The 20,961-nt window shown below is 42.3% G+C and overlaps 1 protein-coding gene across 1 annotated transcript; it reads left to right on the forward strand.

Moving 5' to 3' along the window:
* The first annotated feature begins 358 nt into the window (after nucleotides 1–358).
* Nucleotides 359–5,065, forward strand: IL22 (interleukin 22). The gene is made up of 5 exons (XM_036252825.1): nucleotides 359–592; nucleotides 1,019–1,084; nucleotides 1,211–1,354; nucleotides 2,238–2,303; nucleotides 4,942–5,065. The coding sequence occupies exons 1-5, from the start codon at nucleotides 407–409 to the stop codon at nucleotides 5,017–5,019; spliced, it is 540 nt and encodes a 179-aa protein (XP_036108718.1). The 5' UTR covers nucleotides 359–406; the 3' UTR covers nucleotides 5,020–5,065.
* The last annotated feature ends 15,896 nt before the right edge of the window (nucleotides 5,066–20,961 follow it).

Genomic DNA, 20,961 nt, shown 5'->3' on the forward strand with positions numbered 1-20,961 from the left:
AGAAAATTCTGGGATTTACCTGTAAAGGCACCCTCTGGGACCTGATAGTGATGTTTTTAGGGAAACATTTACATATCAAGGTGGGAAGGACAGGAGGTGGCGTTTTGTGGGCTCCTATGGTGGTTAGGTAGTTCTCAGAAGACGGCACTGGAAATTAGATAATTGCTGATGTCATATTTTTCACAATAAAAAAAATCTGGTGTCCTAAGGGCTATAAAAGCAGCAGCTTCTACCTTTCCATCACAAGCAGAATCGTTGAAACAGGTAAGTGTTTCAGCAAACTTAGGATGTATAGTTTGCTTGTTGTGACACTTCTTGATACTAATTTTTCCCTTTATGTTCTTGTTTTCTTGATACTAGGTTCTTCTTCCCTAACTGCCGATTGCTCAAGTAAGAGTTGTCTTCAATGGCCACCCAGCAGAAATCTACGAGCTTTTCCCTTATGGGGAGTCTGGCTGCCAGCTGCCTTGTTCTCATCGCCCTGTCGGTGCAGGGAGGAGCAGCTGTGCCCATCAGGTCTTACTGCAGCCTTGATGCGTACGACTTCCGGCAGCCCTATATCACCAACTATACCTTCATGCTGGCCAAGGAGGTACTCATCTCAGTCTCTGTCTTTCTTATCTTGTCTACTTGGAGCCCAAGTAGTTCTTACATTTTTCTGCAGCGCATATCTAACATCTTTAAGAACCCATCATTTATCTCTACTGGTAGACCAGAGATCATTTTCTGTCTCTTCACAGACTCTTTGGAGATTGGACTTTATCAGATGACCTTCCATTTTGGCCTTTAAAATACGTACATTGAATTTTACCCTAAAAGGAGCCATGTAGTAGCTCATCTGACTATTCATTTTCCCTGTACTCCTTCGTGCATTACTTTAAACTCATGCAAACATCTGATTTCTTTTCTAAGTCTTCATGGGGATGCTCCTGAGAGAGGGGATAAAGTATATCTCTACTTACAGACTTTTCTTCTATCTTCTTGATATCTAAGAACTTAGTTTTTCCTTCTCTTCCAGGCTAGCTTGGCAGATAACAACACAGACGTCCGTCTCATTGGAAAGAAACTGTTCCATGGAGTCAATGTAAGCCATAGTAGTAATGGGCAGGGCAGTGTGCCGTTCATGGCTACTTGGAGTGGTGGTGATGATGGCTTGGGTCTTCTGGATGTGCCCTAATTATGATCCCTGCTGTTTCACTTTTGTCTGTAGATGAGTGAGCACTGCTATCTGATGAAGCAGGTGCTGAACTTCACCCTTGAAGAAGTGCTGCTCCCCCAGTCTGATAAATTCCAGCCCTATATGCAGGAGGTGGTGGGCTTCCTGACTAGGCTCAGCAACAAGCTTAGCCGATGTGTAAGTTCTTCTCTCAGTTCACCTACGCCTAATTACCTGCCTTCCCTTCTTCTAACATTTAGAGCCCTTTCCCCCCAATCCTTATTGACCTCTCCCCTGCTGGCAATAAGAGGTGCCTCAGCAGCATCACTATAGGAGTCATTTGGAATCAGAGTATTTGTTTTTGCTTAAGTGAGTTACATTTTGAGCTTATGGTGATGAATGGGGTCTAAAAGACAAGTGCATAGATGGCTATTTGTCCCTGGGGAAAGCATCTCAGGGTATGTGAGATGAGAAAGGTATTGGGAGATGTAAGGAAAAACACCTAGATGTGGAGTATTGACTATAATTGATCAGGGAAAGGATGGGAAAGAGGGAATGAGGGAAATGGGAAGGTTTAATGTTCCATGTTGGGTGGGCAAAGACTTATCTTTTTGAAGTCATGGGAAGAGACAAAATCAAAGGTGTGTGAATTCATGCCTCTGAACATCTAAAACTATGAAAACAGTTTAAGTGAAGTGGTCAGAACAAAGGGGACCTAGTACCTAATGAGAAGGGCCTGTTGTTAACACAAGATGTTTTATGTACGTTTCTTGTTCTGAGAATGTGTTTTTGATGAGGTACATGTTTTAATCTTGACAGAATTTGCATAAACCACTCCTCAGTAGGATTTCCCAAAAGTGGAGAGAGGTCCCACATAAGGGAAATGACTGGATTTTGGTGTCCAAGGGAATTCAAGGGCTCAGAAAATTTAGGTCACTGGTGAAATCTAGGTCATTGTGGGCACAAATGCTAAGAAGTTTAATCCCAGGTGAATTGTAACATACCTCAGTTAGGGACTTTGAGGTTCATTAAGTATCAGTACAACAATGTTGAAATCATTACTCTGATTTTCATTCTGCAGCATATTGAAAGTGATGGCCAGCATATCCACAGAAATGTGCAGGAGCTGAAAGACACAGTGAAAGAGGTACGACTAGTACTATTAATGCCGAATCATTACAGAGGAGAGAGAAATGTTTTTCTTTTCTTTCTTGTAACGCCCCTCCTCGACCCCGTCAAGTTATGATTTTTTACTTGATTCTTCTACAGTTAGGTTAATGAGGTGTATATGTATATAGATGTGTCTATATATTTACAAATCACTTGCCAAATTTTACAAGTCGTAGAATTCTAGAACTGTAAGGGAAGTTAGGTTGTCCAATCTCATCCCCATGTTCTGGGGATTGTCAGCGGCTGAGCCAGGGCTAGAATGCAGTTCTGCTGAATCCCGTTCAGGCCAGCACTCTTGCAGCAGCAAGACAGATCAGTTTCAGTATTATTAATTCTTAGGGAAATTTGAGATTCCTACTAGTCCATGTAATATGAAAAGGCACTTGTTCATAAACAGAAAAGAGCCTGGGGGCACATTTATTTGAAGTGATTTTTGAAGCCATTAATTTGATGATTTAAAACTCGGAGAAGTAAACCCAGGACAATCATAACAAAAGAGCTTGACTTGAATATAGGCTGAATTTCTAAAGTGATTGATATTTATATTGAGTTATTATACTATAATACCCAATAGCTATTGATCTGAATTTAAAGCAAACGTGAACAACCCTCAATATTCTTTAAAGTTTCAAATTGAATAAAAATATTCAGAGTAGATTTATTATAGTAGCATGGAAATTTGAACTGGAAATCTTTTCTTTTCCTGTCCCTTTCCCTTCCTTTCTGGTCTCCTCTGCACTGCAATAAATCCTTAGATAGATAGTGAGCATACATCTGGTGCAGGCTAGTGTGTATTTCTACAGTGAATGATACTATCATGTAGCCTATTTGAGGAAAAAAACAACAGTAGAAGGCTCAGACTAGCAGTTGTGACTCATCCCAAAACCAGAGGAATGATTAGTAGCAGCGAAAGTGATGCTGTTACAAGCAGGTACAACCCAACCTCCGAAACATGAAGGCTCTAGTTGATAAAATTTTCAGCAACTAGCATAATCACAACCTCCCACCCCCCTTTTCCATCTTAATTTTTTTGACAAAATGATTTCTTCCTGAGCATGATTTAATGAGCATAATGTTTTTTTTCCTTTGTAGTTTTCACTGAGAAGCTCAATTCTCTTGTCGTAAAACTAATACCTAGGTGTGGAGGGCTGAATATTGGCATGCCATAGCCAAGAATTGCTTTGTTCTTCTGGTTTGAAAAATCTCGATGTTAGCTTTCTTTTCAGTCTTTAGAAAAGTGAAGTATGGCCCTGGCCAGTTTGACTCAGTGGTCAGGATGTCAGCCTATGGACTGGGGGATTGTGGGTTTGATACCTGGGCAAGGGCACATTTCTGCGTTGCAGGTTCGATCCCCGGTCCTGACCGGGGTCTTGCAGGAGGCAACCAATGGATGTGTCTCTCTCACATTGATGTTTCTCTCTCACACTCTCTTCCTTCCTTCCACGCTATCTAAAAATAAATGGAAAAATATCCTCGAGTGAGGAGTAATAAAAAAAAAAGAAGTGTGAGAGAGAAAAATCAGATGGTGCTCTGTGTGAGAAAACAGAGATTTTGACGCTTTTACTCCATTTTGAGAGAATCAACCTTCACATGTGCAATAGGCTGCCACATGGGAAAGTGGTTATACTTTGTTCACCCTGTCACTCCAGAAAGCATAGGCAGAAGAGAGGAATGATGTCCAGAGAAAGCGCAACATTAGGAAAAACTGGTCAGCACTGTCTGAAATGGGTAGGAAGTCATGGAGGTATTAATTTCCTGTCCAGAGGAAAAAGCAGAGAGTAGCTACAGCAGCATGGATGACAAGACAATAGGACAAGATAAACTTTAACATTTTTACACAGATATCTCTTGGCCTTTAATGCAAGGAAAGAGTGGGAAGGTGGAACCGTGAAAGAAAGCAGGAAGAGAAAAGAGAGCAAAGTGTAGAAGACAATGATGTCTTGTGGCTTTTCTTCAAATAATCCAGAGCAAACTTAACAGAGCAGATGAATTTCAGAGGAGGATGCTTTGGACTAGAATTTGGACTCTCTCTTCCATTGGGTTTGAACGTCTCATTTACATACCATTTGGAAAAAGGAGAAAGAAGGAATGTTAGAACCTATATTTGGCGTTCTACTAATTAAAGCAACTGGACAGGACTTATTTATTTTCACAAAAGTGAAAACCTGTTTCTTTACCTTTGTCAAGAAGGTGAAAACAGTATATTTGGTGCATGTGTAGTTTTGATTCAAGGCTATTGTTGTAAATAGTTGATTGGTCATAGACAGTTGTAGGACTATGGGGTAAGACAAGGCAATGGGTGGCACTCTGGGGCCCCCAGCACAGCTCCCATCTGTTTGCTCTGGTTAGGAAGTGGTTTTAAACAACTTCATTAGAATGAGGTACAGCAGAGATGGATGCTCCCTGGTGCCCACTCAGTTCAGAGAGCCATAATTTAAAGGTCTTTCGCAAATCATGTTATGTTCTTGCTAATGGGTATTACTATTAATCTTTTTCAAAAGGCTAAAACTTAGATTCTGTTCTAGCAACCTAACTAAGTCATCTTCTTCTCATTTGTTCCTCTTTTAAAAATGTGGTATAAAGTCTCAAGTATTTGTGTTTTCTTATTTTCACAGCTTGGAGAGAGTGGAGAGATCAAAGCAATTGGAGAACTAGATTTGCTGTTCATGAACCTGAGAAATTCCTGCATTTGATCACAGCAAAGCTGGAAAATGGATAACCCTTCTTGCCTGTTGGAAATAACAATAAGATCCCCAGAGGTTTTCTTTTACCAAAAGGAAAATGGAAAGTCAAACTCCACAATCATGGGTTGATTCTAAATATGTAAACCCCTGCTTAGCTTAAAAAAGAGAACAATGTCACTTGTGTCCATAAGACTAGAAGATAGCCCTTCCAAGCAAAATTAGATTTATTGCTAATGTTTTATTGTAGTTGGCATTTTATACACAGAAATTAATTTTTAAGCAATTGTCTAGTTTTATAAAAAAATTACTTCTCATTCCTTTAAGAAAAACAAACATCCAAATAACTTTCTTTTCATAATTATATATACTTTATATTTATGAATTTATTTATTGTTATAAATACACATTTTATTTATGTCATTTTATTAATATGGATTTATTTATAGAATCATGATATTGCTACTTAAATATAAGGCTAATATTAATATTTATGATAATAATTATGGCTCTGTAATGTTTATTTGAACTCAATAAATACTTTGATATCTTAAGTCTTATGGCTTTGTGACTTTTTTCCTTTAATATTATCATTGTCATTATTGTCATCATCATCACCATCATCATCATCATCACTTCCATTTGCTAAATGAGCCAAGAACCTTATATAAAAGACTTTATTACTGACTCTAAGTAAATGAAGTGGCTGTTAGGATGACCCCTATTTACAGATAAAAAAACTGAATGAGAGCCATGTTAAACACATTGTGTAACTATAAGTAGTTGATCCTTATTGAGCTTGGTATATCTGATTTCTGGGCTCTTGGCTCAATTGCCTATATAGATTTATTATTTTGATTCAGCATGTAATTTGGAAAGAATCCACCTGCATCATTAGCAATTGGTGGATGGAAGAGGGATGCTGCCGGTGGAGAAATAGGCGGCGTCTCCATTGCTGGAGGTGAACTGCCTTAGTTCTAGTTAGAGCCTGCGAGGGAGGGCGCTCCCCAGTTTTCCTGTAAACCAGGAAATAAAGCAAAGGGGAAGCCTCCTGGGTTGGGGGAGCCTACCGGCTGGTGGAGTGTAGCACTCAGACGAGTCTTGTGTGTGGAGATGAGTAAGACGTCATGAGGCACACTGACGAGAGGGTGAAAGTTGCACATCTTCACACTTTGCACAGTGGGACAGAGAAGAGAGCGAAGAGTTTGGGTTAACATTTGGACTCCTTCTATCCAAGAGAATGGACAAAGACACCAGCACTGAAGAATCTATAGGTCTTTCTACAGAAGGTGAAAGTCAGTGGGCAGCTCTAAACTGTTTTCTTTTCCAAAAAATCAGGAACCTTGGGCTTATCCTTCGAATCATTCACCAATTGTTTGCCAAGCTCCCGTGGGATTAGGTCAAGCCTGGTGGTCATTGGTGAGCACGCATAGAAATTGTAGGTTCATTTGTGGATAAAGTAGAACTGATATTTTGGGGTATGGGCTGGGCTTTGAGTTCTGAGAGGTACCAGAACTTCAGGGATGATAGAAGTAAAATTACTTCTGGGATAACTTGAGTTTAGGACCCTTTCCTCTCTTCTTCCAGACAAGTCTCAGTGCAATGCCTTGGGCAAAACTTGATATTATACTTGTTTTTGACCAATCTTCTGGAAATGAAACCATAAATGGAAGAATATTCTTAAAATTGGCTTTATGAATACTTTCATCCTAGGGCAAGGAGTCTGAAATACAGAGATTCAAACCCTCTAAATGCCAATGTGTCCCAGGCTGTGCCAGGATCTTCCTCGATTCTGGAGGGCAGTGCTGACAGATTGGGCCGCTATAAAAGATGGTCCCAATTTCTCGCAGGGAGTCCTGACATAATCATTGGCACCTGTTGTAGCAATGATTTTTCATCACTGGCAGGGGGTGGCATTTGGCTGGTGCTGTCAGCTCTGCTCATGTTCTCAGGTGTCTCCTCCTCCAGCAGTAGATGGCAACATGCAGGTGTTAAAGAAGACTAACCTGGGAGGCTGCGTGAGGCACAGCACCCCGAGATACTAACCGTGATGTAGGGCTGACGAGAAGCCGCTGGAGAGTTTTGAGTGTAGAAAAGACTGGCTATGACTCATGTTCTATAAAGATACTATGGCTGCTGCATAGAGAATAGGTCCAAGGCGTGCGTGTGTGTGGGATGGGAGGTGGGGGTGGGGGAGGGTTAGAACAGAAGAAAGGCCAGAGCAATAGCCCAGAGAGGGAGGATGACTGCACTGCAGTGGATGGGAGTTGAGTCAGAGAAACCTGGTGTGTGACTTACTGTGACACTCAGCTTGGGCTGCTTGGGAAATCAGAGGTATGTAGAGACCATATGCACTAGCAGGAAACGTAATGATTTAGTTTTCCTTCTGGTCTTTCACTATATCATTCGCTAGCATGCAGTGCTTCGTGTGGGAATTAGAGATAGACAGGCGATTTCGTGCTGAGAAGAAGGGAAGATCTGAGTCAAGACGCGTCTGTCCGAAGAGAAGACTGCTGAGATGCTAGGAGTTGGAGGCTGTGGTCCTCACCTCGGAGGCAGCCACAGTGACGGCGACCTGATCTTTGTAAACTCCTTTCCAGGAATGTTTAATTTTGAAAAACAAATGAGATGACTGACCCTGACCTCCAAGAGAAAAGAGCATTACTGCTACACCACGAGGCCAGAGGGACTGTAACTGGCCCAGGGGGATTCGCTGGATTGTTTTCTCAATTTGCTTGATAGTCTCATTAACAGAAAATTACATCAACCTCAAAGAGACAGGACCGTCAAGAACTCCGTTTCCGGAGGCGTGAGGGTTCAACTCACTTTACCAGGTGAAGGACTCCACCCAGTGGAGGTGCAGGCAGAGGTTAAAGGGAAAATGGAATATGGATGATGAAAGAAGGACTTTATGATTATTAATTTAGATCCTGTGAACAGCTATAAAAACAGGAACTACACAGTTCTTGTTAATAAATCATGTGTCTTGTTTTCTCCTCCTCCCTCCTTTTCATGTCTTATATGAGGAATACTCATGGGGGCTAATATTTTAGTTTTCTGGTGGATATATGACCACACTGGCATCATCCTACAGCAGTTGATGAGAGTCTAAGTATTTCCTGTATCGGAGAGATACTTTTTCACCCGAACAAAGACAAGAAAGAATGCGGAAGGCAAAAATGATGCATTGTCCCAATTTGGCCCTCTAGATCCACCTGCTGTTCTTTCCCACTCCACTTTGCCCCCCGAGAGGCTGACATACATGAGTTGCCCCAGATACATGCTTGTTCTCTGGCTTTTGATCGCAGTTGACCAGTGGGAAAGTTAGTAGGTGTTTGAAGAACGAAAATAAGGTCAGAGTAGTCGTTCCTTGGGACCCTTCTGTCAGACTGCCATGCAGGTCAGCTGCATACTTCTTCTGAAAGCTCCCTGTGGACATCCCTCTCCCCTAGAGCTCTCCTTCCTGGTTCTGGAACTTTCTCTCCAGCCTGTTCCCTAACAGGCTGCCAGCTATTGTTAGCTTCAGGGAACCACACTACTTCTTGTAGGGTTCCTTAAACTCTTTCCACACCTTAAAAAAAAAATCCATAAAGTCTTCTCCATTACCCAGTTTGAGTGTAGGGGACATTTTCTGCTGGGATTCTGACCTGTGCATCCCTTTCCTCACTTCCGTCCCCCACCCCTGCCCCAACCACACCCACAGCAGGATGGAGTTGTTATTTTAGCTGAGATCATTTATGTACCACAAATAAAGCCAGTTTTTGACCTATCTGAGTTGTGTGTAAATTTTGACCCAGCAATAAAGCAAAATCAGAAACAATGGTATGATGGTTTTCTAGAATTAAAACATATTCTTTAATTTAAAAAATCCTGTTTCTCCAACAGATTTCTCCGCAGGGAAATAAATGTGCTCGGGTCAACGTGCAGCATCACCTAAAGGAACTAAAGAGCCCTCTTCTCTGCTTTGATCCAGACATCTCTTCCTGTGGCTCTCGCCTGCCCTGCTTCCGAGCCAGGCACATGGAGGAATCTGTGTTTCAGTCTGGCTGCCATAGCTGGGGGATGGGACAGTTATTACACCTGAATAATTCTGACTCCGCTACACCTGTGGTTGCTTCTCTTGTGCGTGGCCCTTCTTTCTCCTTTTTTCCCTCATTACAGCTGCAGAGGATATTCAGGGTGACCCCACATGCTTCTTTTAGTCACGGTCCCTTCCTTACTTCTGTGAGGTGTAAAGGTCTGGGTGGTTCTCTGCACCCCCATACCTTACTTTAGCAACGTGCGCACGTTAACCTCAATACCACCCGGAAATCGACCGGTTGTGTCCTTCCTAGTAGGCATTGCTTCTTTTTGAAACCCGCATGCTGTGAGATGCTTTTATGAGCTGCTGTTTCATCTGTGACTATTTCTTCTTGCCATTGCTGCAGGTGCTGTTTTTAGGCACAATGACTGCCCAGGAACCTTATGAACTTTACACTGCTGCCTGACTCAATGATGCCTTTAGAAATTTCAATTCAATTTAGTTCAGTAAGCAACCATTTAGATCTTAGGGTGTGCAAGATCCTGTGCTAGGGGCTATGGAAACATAAGGCTAGATATGATTTGGATGCTGTCCTCAAGGAGCCTGCAGTCTGGGGAGGAAGATAGGACAACAACTGCTTGGGGCACAAATGAGCTGAACTGTGCTGTGGGAGAGGCACCGAGATGACAATCGTCACTGCAGATGACAACAGGCAGATCCTTTTTTTTTTTTTATCTTCACCCGACCGACCATATTCTGTTCAGATAGAATGGGAGGGAGAGAGGGAGAGAAAGGGGGCGGGGGGGGGGGGAGAGAAACATGGACGTGAAAGGGACACATCGAGTGGTTGCCACCTGCACGACCCAATGAGGGCGGAAGACAAACTGTAACCAAAGTACGTGCCCTTAGCGGGAACCGAACCCGGGTCTCTCTGGACCACAGGCCGACGCTCTAACAGCTGAAGGGCTCATTTGGGCAGATCTTTTGAAGGGTAAGAAGGATTTAAACAAATTCAAATGTCTTCTCCTCTCTGAAATCTCCTCTTTTCCTTCCCCTTTGCGACCTAGGCATAGTGAATTGCTCCATCTTCAGGACTCTCAAAGCACAATTTACATCTCTCTTAGCATTTATCACACTGCAGCTGGTTATTTGTTATGTGTCTATCTTGAGAGCTTTTCAAGCACAGAAACTATTGTTCGTCTTTGTGTTCCAGGACCTAACAATGCCAGGCACTTTACAGAGGCTTGGTGAGTGAGTGGTGGGTGGATGCCTGTGGGATCGAACAGCATTCTGGGCCCAAGGCTCTGCATAAGCAGAGGGTTGGAGACATGACAGGGGACAGAGTGCTCAGGGGAAGGCCAGAGGTTGTGTGGCGGGAGCCCAGGTTGTGTGGACCAATGCAGTGGGAGATGACCAGCAGCTGGTGACATTAACTCTACACAACTTCCTATTTCTAGTCTTTGGAACTCAGTGTTGACGGGACTTATGTAAAGGGAGCTCAGGGAACAAGTAGGACGTGGCTCACACCATGCCTTGGCCCTTTACCTGATGTGAGCTGATACAGCAAGCACATCAACACTCTGTATTTTTTTTTTTTTTTTATCCTCACCCGAGGACATTTTTCCATTTTTTTTTGTTCAGGTAGAGTGGGAGGGAGAGAGAGGAACAGAGAGAGAGAGAGAGAAACATCGATGTGAAAGGGACACATCGAGTGGCTGCCACCCGCACAACCGACCAGGGCCGGGGACAAACTGCAACCGAGGTACGCGCCCTTAGCGGGAACCGAACCCAGGTCTCTCAGGACCGCAGGCCAATGCTCTAACCGCTGAGCCAAACCGGCCAGGGCAACACTCTGTATTTTTAAAAATTTTACTTGTGATACTATTTTATTTTATTTTTTAAAATTTATCTTTATCGTTGTATTACAGATGTCCCTCTATTTTTCCCCTATTGACCTCCTCCTTCCTGGCCCCCCTCCTGCCGCACTGTTGCCTGTGTCCATTGGTTGTGCATATATGCATATAATTTCTTTGATTTATCTCTTCCCAGCCCCCACCCCCTTCCCTCTGAGGTTAGTCTGTGCCCTACTTCCATGTATCTGGATCTATTTTGTTCATTAGATTCCACAAATAAGTGAGATTGTGTGATACTTGTCTCTCTCTGACTGGCTTATTTTGCTTACAATAATACCTGGAGAGTATTATGCTAAGTGAAACACTGTATTTTAACTTTCTCCTTTTTGAGTTTGGGCAGTTAATGCCCACTAATACTTCCCACCAACAGATGCCTCCCAAAAGCTATGGGAAATGTGATGTGGCTGATGGTACGGAGTGAAATGATTTTAAAAAGCTAAATACAGAGCAATTAAACAGTTTCTGACATAGGCAGACAAGAGATGTTACCTCCAGGAGAACATTCAAGCTGCAGGAGACCCATCCACAGCGCACCTGGCCCGCTTCTGCTGGTACAAATGATGTGTGCAGGCCGCTGAGAGACCCCTGGTCTAAAGCCATGGTGGTGGCAGCAGTACCTGAGTTCTCTGTCCATGGTATTGTCAAAGTCTCCATGCTTGTGTCTCAGAAGGTGGTTCCGACGTGCTGGGGTCTGTCCCCAGAGCACGTGAGATCTGCTGTGCACAATCTCATAACTTTGAACTGCAGATTGCTGTCCTTAAAATGAGGACAGAGACACCTACCTTCATGTAAGAATAAAATCACTCCGCCTTGCCTGAAAGTGAAAATTTCTAAATTGAGTTTTAATGATGTTCAGAAAAGAGAAATAAGGTGCAACATCCCCCAAGTTGCCCCCATTTCAAATATGGAGCCCAGGGAGGTATCTAGTTGCCCTATCCAAGAACAGTCACCCCCTTCCCAGGAAGACTTCCTTTCACATTTTTGGGGCCAGAAATGGCGCATGTGCTCATGACCTAGATTAGGGATGGACAAACTTTTTCTGTAAGGGACAAATAGTAAATATTTTAGGCTTTGTGGGCCACCTACGGTCTCTACTGCATTTCTTTCTTATTCTTTCTTCCCTCCTTCTCCTCCTCCTTCTCAACCCTGTTAATTAAGGGTAAAAATCCTTTTGCCCTGGCTGGTGTGGCACAGTGATTAGAGCGTGGGCCCCCCTCACCAAAGGGTCCTGGATTTAATTCCAGTCAAGGGCATGCACCTGGGTTGCAGGCTCAATCCCTACCCCAGTGGTGGGCGGGAGGCAACCAATCAATGTGTCTCTCTCACATCAACGTTTTTCTCTCTCTCCCCACCCCTCCTCCCCAACCTTCCTTCCACTTTCTCTAAAAATGAATAAAATATATATAAAACAACACAAAACCAAAACCCTTCTTAGCTCAGGGGCTTTACAAACACAGGCTGTGAACCAGATTTGGGCTATAATTTGCCAACCCTTGGCCTAGTTCATTCACAGTTCATTTTCTGACACTAGGCATATTGACACCCATTTTTTTTCTGTGAGCAGGATTAAAAGAAATTTATTTATTTATTTATTTATTTATTTATTTATTTATTTATTTATTTATTTATTTTTTAAATCCTCACCCAAGGACATTTTCCCACTTATCTTCCGATAGACTGGGCGAGAGGGAGAGAGAGAGAAACATTGACGTGAGAGGGACACATTGACTGGTTGCCTCCCGCACCATCCCGACCAGGGCCGGGAGAAACTGCAACCAAGGTACATGCCCTTGACCGGAATTGAACCTGCATCTTATTGGTCCATGGGCCGACACTCCAACCGCTGAGCCAAACTGGCCAGGGCTAAAAGGGAATTATTTTGTGGACAGATAATAAGATCTGCTATGAGCAGCAGATGACAGATGTATTTAACAGTGAGTATGACCGAGAGTTAACAAATATCACATTAAATTTTCCTATCAACCACTCATTGTTATAGCAGGACCATGAAATGTAGCCGTGACTGAACTATTATTTCATTTTGTTAGCCATTTAAAAAATAGACTTTGTTTTCTTAGCATTTTAGGTTCACAGCAAAATTGAGAGGAAGGCGCAGAGATTTCCTATGTATGCCCTGCCCAGACGTGCATCGCCTTGGCCATTATCAGCATCTCCCACCAGAACGGCACATTCCCTATGACTGATGAATCTACACTGGTTTTAGCTATTTTTGATGACAATGAATTTTTTATTACCATCAAAAGAATCTCTGTGTCACATCTTTTTTTTTTTTTTTTTTCAAATTTTTTATTTATTTTTTTGTTACAGATATTTCACCTTTTTTAACCCATTGGCACCCCCCTCCCCACCCCACCCCCAACCCATCCCCAGCTTAGTTGTCCATGTTCATTGGTCATGCATACATGCATATAAGTTCTGTGGTTTATCTCTTCCCACCCCCCACCCCCTCTTCTGAGGGATGTCAGTCTGTGCCCTACTTCCATGTTTCTGGGTCTACCGTATTCCTCAGACTGTTATGTTCATTATATTCCGTATATAAGTGAGATCATGTGGTATTTGTCTTTTTCTGCTTGGCTTATTTCACTTAGGATAATACTTTCCAGGTCCCTCCATGTTTTCTCAAATGACAAGAGATCTTTCTTTCTTACCGCTGCATAGTACTCCATTGTGTATATGTACCACAGCTTTGTTATCCATTCGTCTACTGATGGACACTTGGGCTGTTTCCAGATCTTAGCTATTGTAAATAGTGCTGCTATGAACATGGGGGTACATATATTCTTCCTGATTGGTGTTTCAGGCTTCTTAGGGTATATTCCCAACAGTGGGATCACTGGGTCAAATGGAAGTTCAATTTTCAATTTTTTGAAGTAACACCATATTGTTTTCCATAGTGGCTGCACCAGTCTGCATTCCCACCAGCAGTGTATTAGAGTCCCCTTTTCTCCACACCCTCGCCAACACTTGTTGTTTGATGATTTGTTGATGGTGGCCATTCTGACAGGTGTGAGGTGATACCTCATTGTTGTTTTAATTTGCATCTCTCTGATGATTAGTGATGTTGAGCATTTCTTCATATGTCTCTTGGCCATTTGTATGTCCTGTTTGGAGAGGTGTCTATTCAGCTCCTCTGCCCATTTTTTAATTGGGTTCTTTGTCTTCCTTTTGTTGAGTTGTATGAGCACTCTATATATATTGAAAATTAACCCCTTATCTGATACATCATTGGCAATGATGTTCTCCCATACAGTGGGTTGCCTTTCCATTTTGATGATTGTTTCTTTTGCTGTGCAGAAGCTTTTTAGTTTGATATAGTCCCATGTGTTCATTTTTTCCTTTGTTTCTGTTGCCTTAGGTGATGTATCAGTGAAAATTCTGCTCCGTATGATGTCCGAAATTTTGATGCCTACATTTTCTTCTAGAATTTTCTGGATTCACGGGTCACATTTAAGTCTTTTATCCATTTTGAGTTTATTTTTGTGTATGGTGTAAGTTGATGGTCTAGTTTCATTTTTTTGCATGTAGCTGTCCAATTTTCCAACACCATTTATTAAAGAGGCTGTCTTTACTCCACTGTATGCTCTTGCCACGTTTGTCAAATATTAATTGAGCGTATTGCCTTGGGTCCATTTCTGGGTTTTCAGTTCTGTTCCACTGGTCTATATGCCTGTTCTTGTGCCAGTACCAGGCTGTTTTGGTTACAGTCGCTTTGTAGTATAACCCGATATCTGGTATTGTGATCCCACCTACTTTGTCCTTCTTTTTCAAGCTTGCTGTGGCTATTCGGGTCTTTTTTGGTTCCATATGAACTTTTGAAATACTTGTTCTAGTTCTATGAAATATGTCGTTGGTATTTTGATGGGGATTGCATTGACTCTATAGAATGCTTTGGGTAGTATGGACATTTTAATGATGTTAATTCGTCCAATCCATGAACAGGGTATGTGCTTCCACTTTTTTGTATCTTCCTGTATTTCTTTTTTCAATGACCTGTAGTTTTCTGCAAATAGGTCCTTTACTTCTTTGGTTAAGTTTATTCCTAGGTATCTTAATTTTTTTGCGGCAATGGTAAATGGGATTGTTTTTTCAGTTTCTCTTTCTGTGAGTTCGTCATTGGTGTACAAGAATGCCGTCGATTTCTTGACGTTAATTTTGTATCTTGCTACTTTGCCAAATTCATTTATTAAGTCTAGTAGATTTTTGATGGAGTCTTTAGGGTTTTCTATGTATAATATCATGTCACCTGCAAATAATGACAGTTTCACTTTCTCCTTTCCAATTTGGATCCCTTTTATTTTTTCTTCATGTCTGATTGCTGTGTCTAAGACTTCCAGTACAATGTTAAATAAGAGTGGCAAAAGTGGACATCCCTGTCTTGTTCCTGTTCTTAGTGGAAATGTTTTTAGTTTCTGTCCATTGAGTATGATGTTGGCTGTAGGGCTTTCATATATGGCCTTTATTATGTCGAGATATGATCCCTCTATTCCCACATTGCTGAGCGTTTTTATCAGAAATGGATGACGGATTTTGTCGAATGCTTTTTCAGCATCTATTGATATGATTGTGTGGTTTTTATTCTTCATTTTGTTTATGTGGTGTATCACACTTATTGATTTGCGAATATTGTACCAGCCTTGCATCCCTGGAATGAATCCCACTTGGTCATGGTGAATAATTTGTTTGATGTATTTCTTGATCTGATTTGCTAATATTTTGTTCAGGATTTTGGCGTCTATGTTCATCAGGGATATTGGCCTGTAGTTTTCTTTCTTTGTAGTGTCTTTTTCTGGTTTTGGAATTAGAATTATGCTGGCCTCATAGAAGGTGTTTGGAAGTCTTCCTTCTTCTTGAATTTTTTGAAATCGTTTGAGGAGAATGGGTGTTAGTTCTTTTTTGAATGTTCGGTAAAACTCCCCCGTGAAGCCATCTGGGCCTGCGCTTTTGTTTGCTGGGAGAGTCTTGATTACCTCTTCAATTTCCTTACTTGTTATTGGTCTGTTCAAGTTTTCTATCTCTTCCCGGTCCAGTTTTGGGAGACTGTATGTTTCTAGAAATTTGTCCATTTGGCTTAGATTGTCGAATTTGTTGCCATATCTGTGTCACATCTTATGGGCCATCTCCAATTCTCTTGGCTTCTCTTATTCCCAGATGCTACTACAGTGATCATTTCTGGCTCCTTCTGCCACTTGGAACTCAGAGAAAGGGCCATGGGGCAGATTGGGGAATCTGCCTTCCGCTTGATGCTGGAGGGGCCAGGCACTATTCATGGGTGTGAAAAGTTAACTCCCCACAGGGCGAGCCTTCACTGAAGAATGCCGGTGTGTACTTGTTGTCCCCTCTCCTCCTTCCCTTGGTTTCTGTACAACCTGCTGGAGACATCCTAAGTGGCCCTAAGACTGGTGTCTCTTCATGAAACACTGGCCAGATTAAGGATGTACCACCATGAACGTGCTGCCCGTCCGTGTTGGCTTTATCTTTTTCACTCTCACTGATCCCTAATAAAGCATCGGCATTCAAGCTTTGCTTCAGGCTCCGTTTTCTGGGGAACCTAGGCTAAGGCAATTCATGATTAGAATCTAAGCTCTATGAAGCTAAAGATTTTGGTTTATTTTGCTCTAGAATACTGCCTGGCGCATAGTAGGTGCTCAAGGTATATAAGATCTGTATACATATACATACATACACACACATATACCTTATATATAACATCTGCTATGAGCATCAGAATTTATATATATAGCACCAAAACAAATTTGTGGGAAGGACAAGAGACCACTTATTATCTGATTCCTTCCACCGACAGCATCCAGACCTGCAGTACCACAAACCCAGCTGTATTTGGCTGTGGTGAAGGGAACGGCTAGTGTGTAGGAAGTTATGAGGAAGCTAGAGATGAAAAGGAGTAGCTAGCATCACTCAGCACCAAGCTGCACAAGAGGTTTCCATCAAGCCTGATGCACCGCTAATCTGATCTTCTACACTCTGGTCTAGTTTGAAATGCAAAAGAGAGGCAGGAAACAATAGTGAAGGCAGGGGAGGAGATGCCGTTGTGGGCTCTATGAGAAGATAAGAGCTCCTGTGGCTGCCCAGCGCAGCTCAGAAGTGAGTTGAGAAGAAACATCCAGAAAGGCTCTCCCAGAGCAGAATTTATTATTCTTTCTTTTTCCTCCTTAGAGATCTGACTGCCCTCTGGTGTTTTCTCACCTTGCAGGGCGTTCTGTGGTGATCATGGGGTGTATTCAGCAATTCAACATTATTTATCGAGAGCATACTATGTGCTAGTCACTGCTTAGAGCTGGAGGGACAGCAATGACCAAGGAGACCAAAATCTCGACTTGAAAGAGCTGAGACTTTAGGAAAGGGAGATAGACAGTTAATAAAATGCATGAGTAAAATACCTCATATGTTAAATAACAAGAAGGGGTTTGGAAAAAGTAAAGTAGAAAAAAGAGACAGAGGCGCTGGGAGTGAGGTGGATTCTGATTAGGGTTTTGTATCAGTTTCCTAGGGCTGTTGTAACGAAGTACCATAGACTAGATGACTTAAACAACAGAAACTGATGTTCTCACAGTTTGGGAGGCTAGACGTCTGACACCATGGTGTCAGCGGGGTTGGTTTCTTCTGAGGCCTCCCTCCTTGGCTTGTAGATGGCTGCTTCTCTCTGTGCCTTCGCATGGTCTTCCTTCTGTGTATGTCTGTGTTCAAATTTCCTTTTCTTATGAGGACACCAGTTATACTGGCTTACGGCCTACTCAGATAACCTCATTTTAGTTTGATAACCTCTTTAAAGACCTCCTCTCCTAGAAGTGGGATCACTGGGTCAAATGAGAGTTCAATTTTTAATTTTTTGAGGTGACACCATATTGTTTTCCATAGTGGCTGCACCAGTCTGCATGCCCACCAGTAGTGTACTAGAGTCTCCTTTTCTCCACACCCTCGCCAACACTTGTTGTTTGATGATTTGTTGATGGTGGCCATTCTGACAGAAGCCTGAAACACCAATCAGAAAGAATATATGTACCCCCATGTTTGTAGCAGCACTATTTACAATAGCTAAGATCTGGAAACAACCCAAGTGTCCATCAGTAGACGAATGGATAAAAAAGCTGTGGTACATGTACACAATGGAGTACTATGCAGCTGTAAGAAAGAAAGATCTCTTGTCCTTTGAGACTACATGGAGGGACCTGGAGAGTATCATCCTGAGTAAGGCAAGCCAAACAGAGAAGGACAAGTATCATATGATCTCACTTATTTGTGGAATATAATGAACATAACAGTCTGAGGAATGGGGTAGTCCCAGAGATGTGGAGGTGGGGTACAGACTGGCAATTCCCAGAAGAGGGGATGGTGGGGGAGAGATAAACCACAGAACTTACATGCATGTATGCATGAACAGTGGACATGGACTACAAACTGAGGACAGGGCGGGGAGGGAGGGAGAGGGGGGAATCAGTGGGGGGAAAAGGAGAAACATCTGTAACAAAAATTAATTAATAAAAAAAAAGAAAAAGAAAAAAAAAAAAGACCTCCTCTCCAAATATAGTCTATTCTGGGGTCCTGGGGTTAGGACTTGAACATATACATTTGGTGGTGGTGGTGGTGGGGATTCAGCCTACAACAAGGGTCTTGGGAAAGCCGTGCTGAGAAGATGATATTTGAGCAAAGACTTGAAAGCACAGGCCATGCAAATATCTGGGGGAAAAGCATTTCAGGGAGAGGGAACAGCTGGTGCAAAGGCTCTACAATACAGTCTTGCTTGTGAGTTTGAAGAGAAACAAGAAGGTATTGGGGCTAGAGTAAGTGAGCAAGGTGGAGAGCAGCAGGAGAAGAGGCCAGAACTGTAAGGAGAATAGGCAAAATCCGGGCCCTTAGGCCACAAGAAGGACTTTGGCTTTTCACTCTGAGTGTGAAGGAAAGTCCTCGGAGGGGAGAAATCATGTTGCTAGTGGCCTGCAAATTCAGGTTCGGATGCATTGCCTAGTGCGAATACAGTCTATTAGGGGCTTCTGCAGACTGCCCCAAGGCCACAGGCTGAAGAAATGGATCAATGATGAATACATTTTGACAGAAAAATACATTGATTTCTAGGACTCTCATTGTGATGTCTAAATTCTTGCTGTTATTACTGCGCACCTTCTTTTTGAAGCGCTTATTAAATGAGGTAGAAGGCTTCTTTTTAAAGTCACACCTGCTTTGATAAAACTTTGGAAGATGCACGGATTCATGCATTATGCATCCTTCCTGTCCTGATCAACTGTCTTCTTTGTGAAAAGTTATCTCATTTCAGAGGGTGCGTCTGTTTTTAGAGAGGTGTTCCTATGGAAACGAGGCTTGGACTCTTCAAAGAGATTCACTTATTTTTTGAAACATCAGAAAATACTCTCAAGTGTTTGGACCTTTCACTTCATACGTTTCTTCTTTGCCAGCCCTGGCTGACTTGATTTAGAACTTAGTCTTAGACTCTGGTGCTTGTTATCGACTCTGTCTGGTTTTAATGACTCTCTTACTCACAACCAGATTCCTAGAGCTGACTTGCCTGGGTACTGTGTTACCCATGTTAGGCTTCGGTGACTTAGCTTTGCTTCTCAGTCTATAATCCTGGGCTATGTCTACTTCTTGTCTCGCAGCTGCTACCCAAAACGAACCATATTAATCGCCATAGGAAGAATTGGGGCAGAACTGAGGATGGGAGTCCACGGAGCACGTGTTTATTAAAATTGTTTTCTTAATTGATTTTAGAGAGAAAGGTAGGGAAAGGGAGAAAGAGAAAGAAACATTGATGAGAGAAAACATCGATTGGCCACCTCCTGCACGCCCCCCACTGGGGATTGGGCCCACAACCTGGGCATGTGCCCTGACCAGGAATCGAACCAGCAACCTCTTGGTGCATGGGTTTATGCTCAACCACTGAGCCACACCCTACAAAGAATACTACTGGGCCCTAGCAGTATTCTTTGCATCGGCAAATCTTTGATAAAATTTTTTGATGGAATAAATTTGGAAAAAAGAAAGCAGTTATTATAGTATCTCATGATGTGGAAAGTGTTTATTCAACTAATATTAGATGTGCTTCTTTATTATTATTGTTTTTTAAAAATATATTTTTTAATTGATTTTAGAAAGAGAGGAATGGGAGGAGAGAGAGAAATATCGATGACAGAGAACATCAATTGGCCGCTTCCTGCATGCCCCCACTGGGGATTTGGCCCACAACCTGGGTGTCTGCCCTGACCGAGAATTGAACTGGCGACCTCCTGGTGCATGGGTCGATGCTCAACCACCGAGCCACACCGGCTGGGCTAGAGGTGCTTCTTTAGAGGAGACACCATGGTAGGTGCTGAGGATTCAAAGATAGAAAAGCAGGTGTCTTTCCTCAGGACATTCACAGTCTACTGGATGTCTGGAGTTAGAAGAAAAGTCCATGTGGTCAAGTTGGCTAGAGAGAATAAAAACTTTAAAATTAAGTTTCTTAAAATTAAAAATTGTAGGTCTTAATCCTAGGTCCAGTTCCAAATGAGTCTTGAATATATTAGGGGGGTTACAGTTTCTGAGCTGGAAAAATTCTTGAGAAAAGTTGGAAAACTTCTTTCTTGGGTCTTGATGCTGGTTTCTGAGGGGAGAGAAGGAACCGGAGAAAGATTTGGCAGGGGACAAATGAAAATCTCTATGCTGTCATGAGCACATTTCCCGGTCTGCCCATTCCGCTCTTCAGTACAATTTTTCTGAGATACTCTTCAGAAAAGAAGGTTTTCTTTTCATATGCAAATTAAAAATTTCACACTCCTGGAAATCAGGCTTTTTCACTGGCATGACTTTTAGAATAAGGGAATCTGTTGAGATATGCAACTGAAGTACTGGCTTTTTCTGTGGGGAGGGGAACAAGGCCCCAACCTTCCTAGTACATGTGAGCTTTTACTTACTGTCACAGATCGTGTGGTCAATGATTTCTGATTACGAAGCAAGCTCTAAAAAATAGAGCAGCCCAAGTGATTTTCC

This window comes from Molossus molossus, unplaced genomic scaffold (genome assembly GCF_014108415.1).
Source record: "Molossus molossus isolate mMolMol1 unplaced genomic scaffold, mMolMol1.p scaffold_m16_p_10, whole genome shotgun sequence".
Lineage (NCBI taxonomy): Eukaryota > Metazoa > Chordata > Mammalia > Chiroptera > Molossidae > Molossus > Molossus molossus.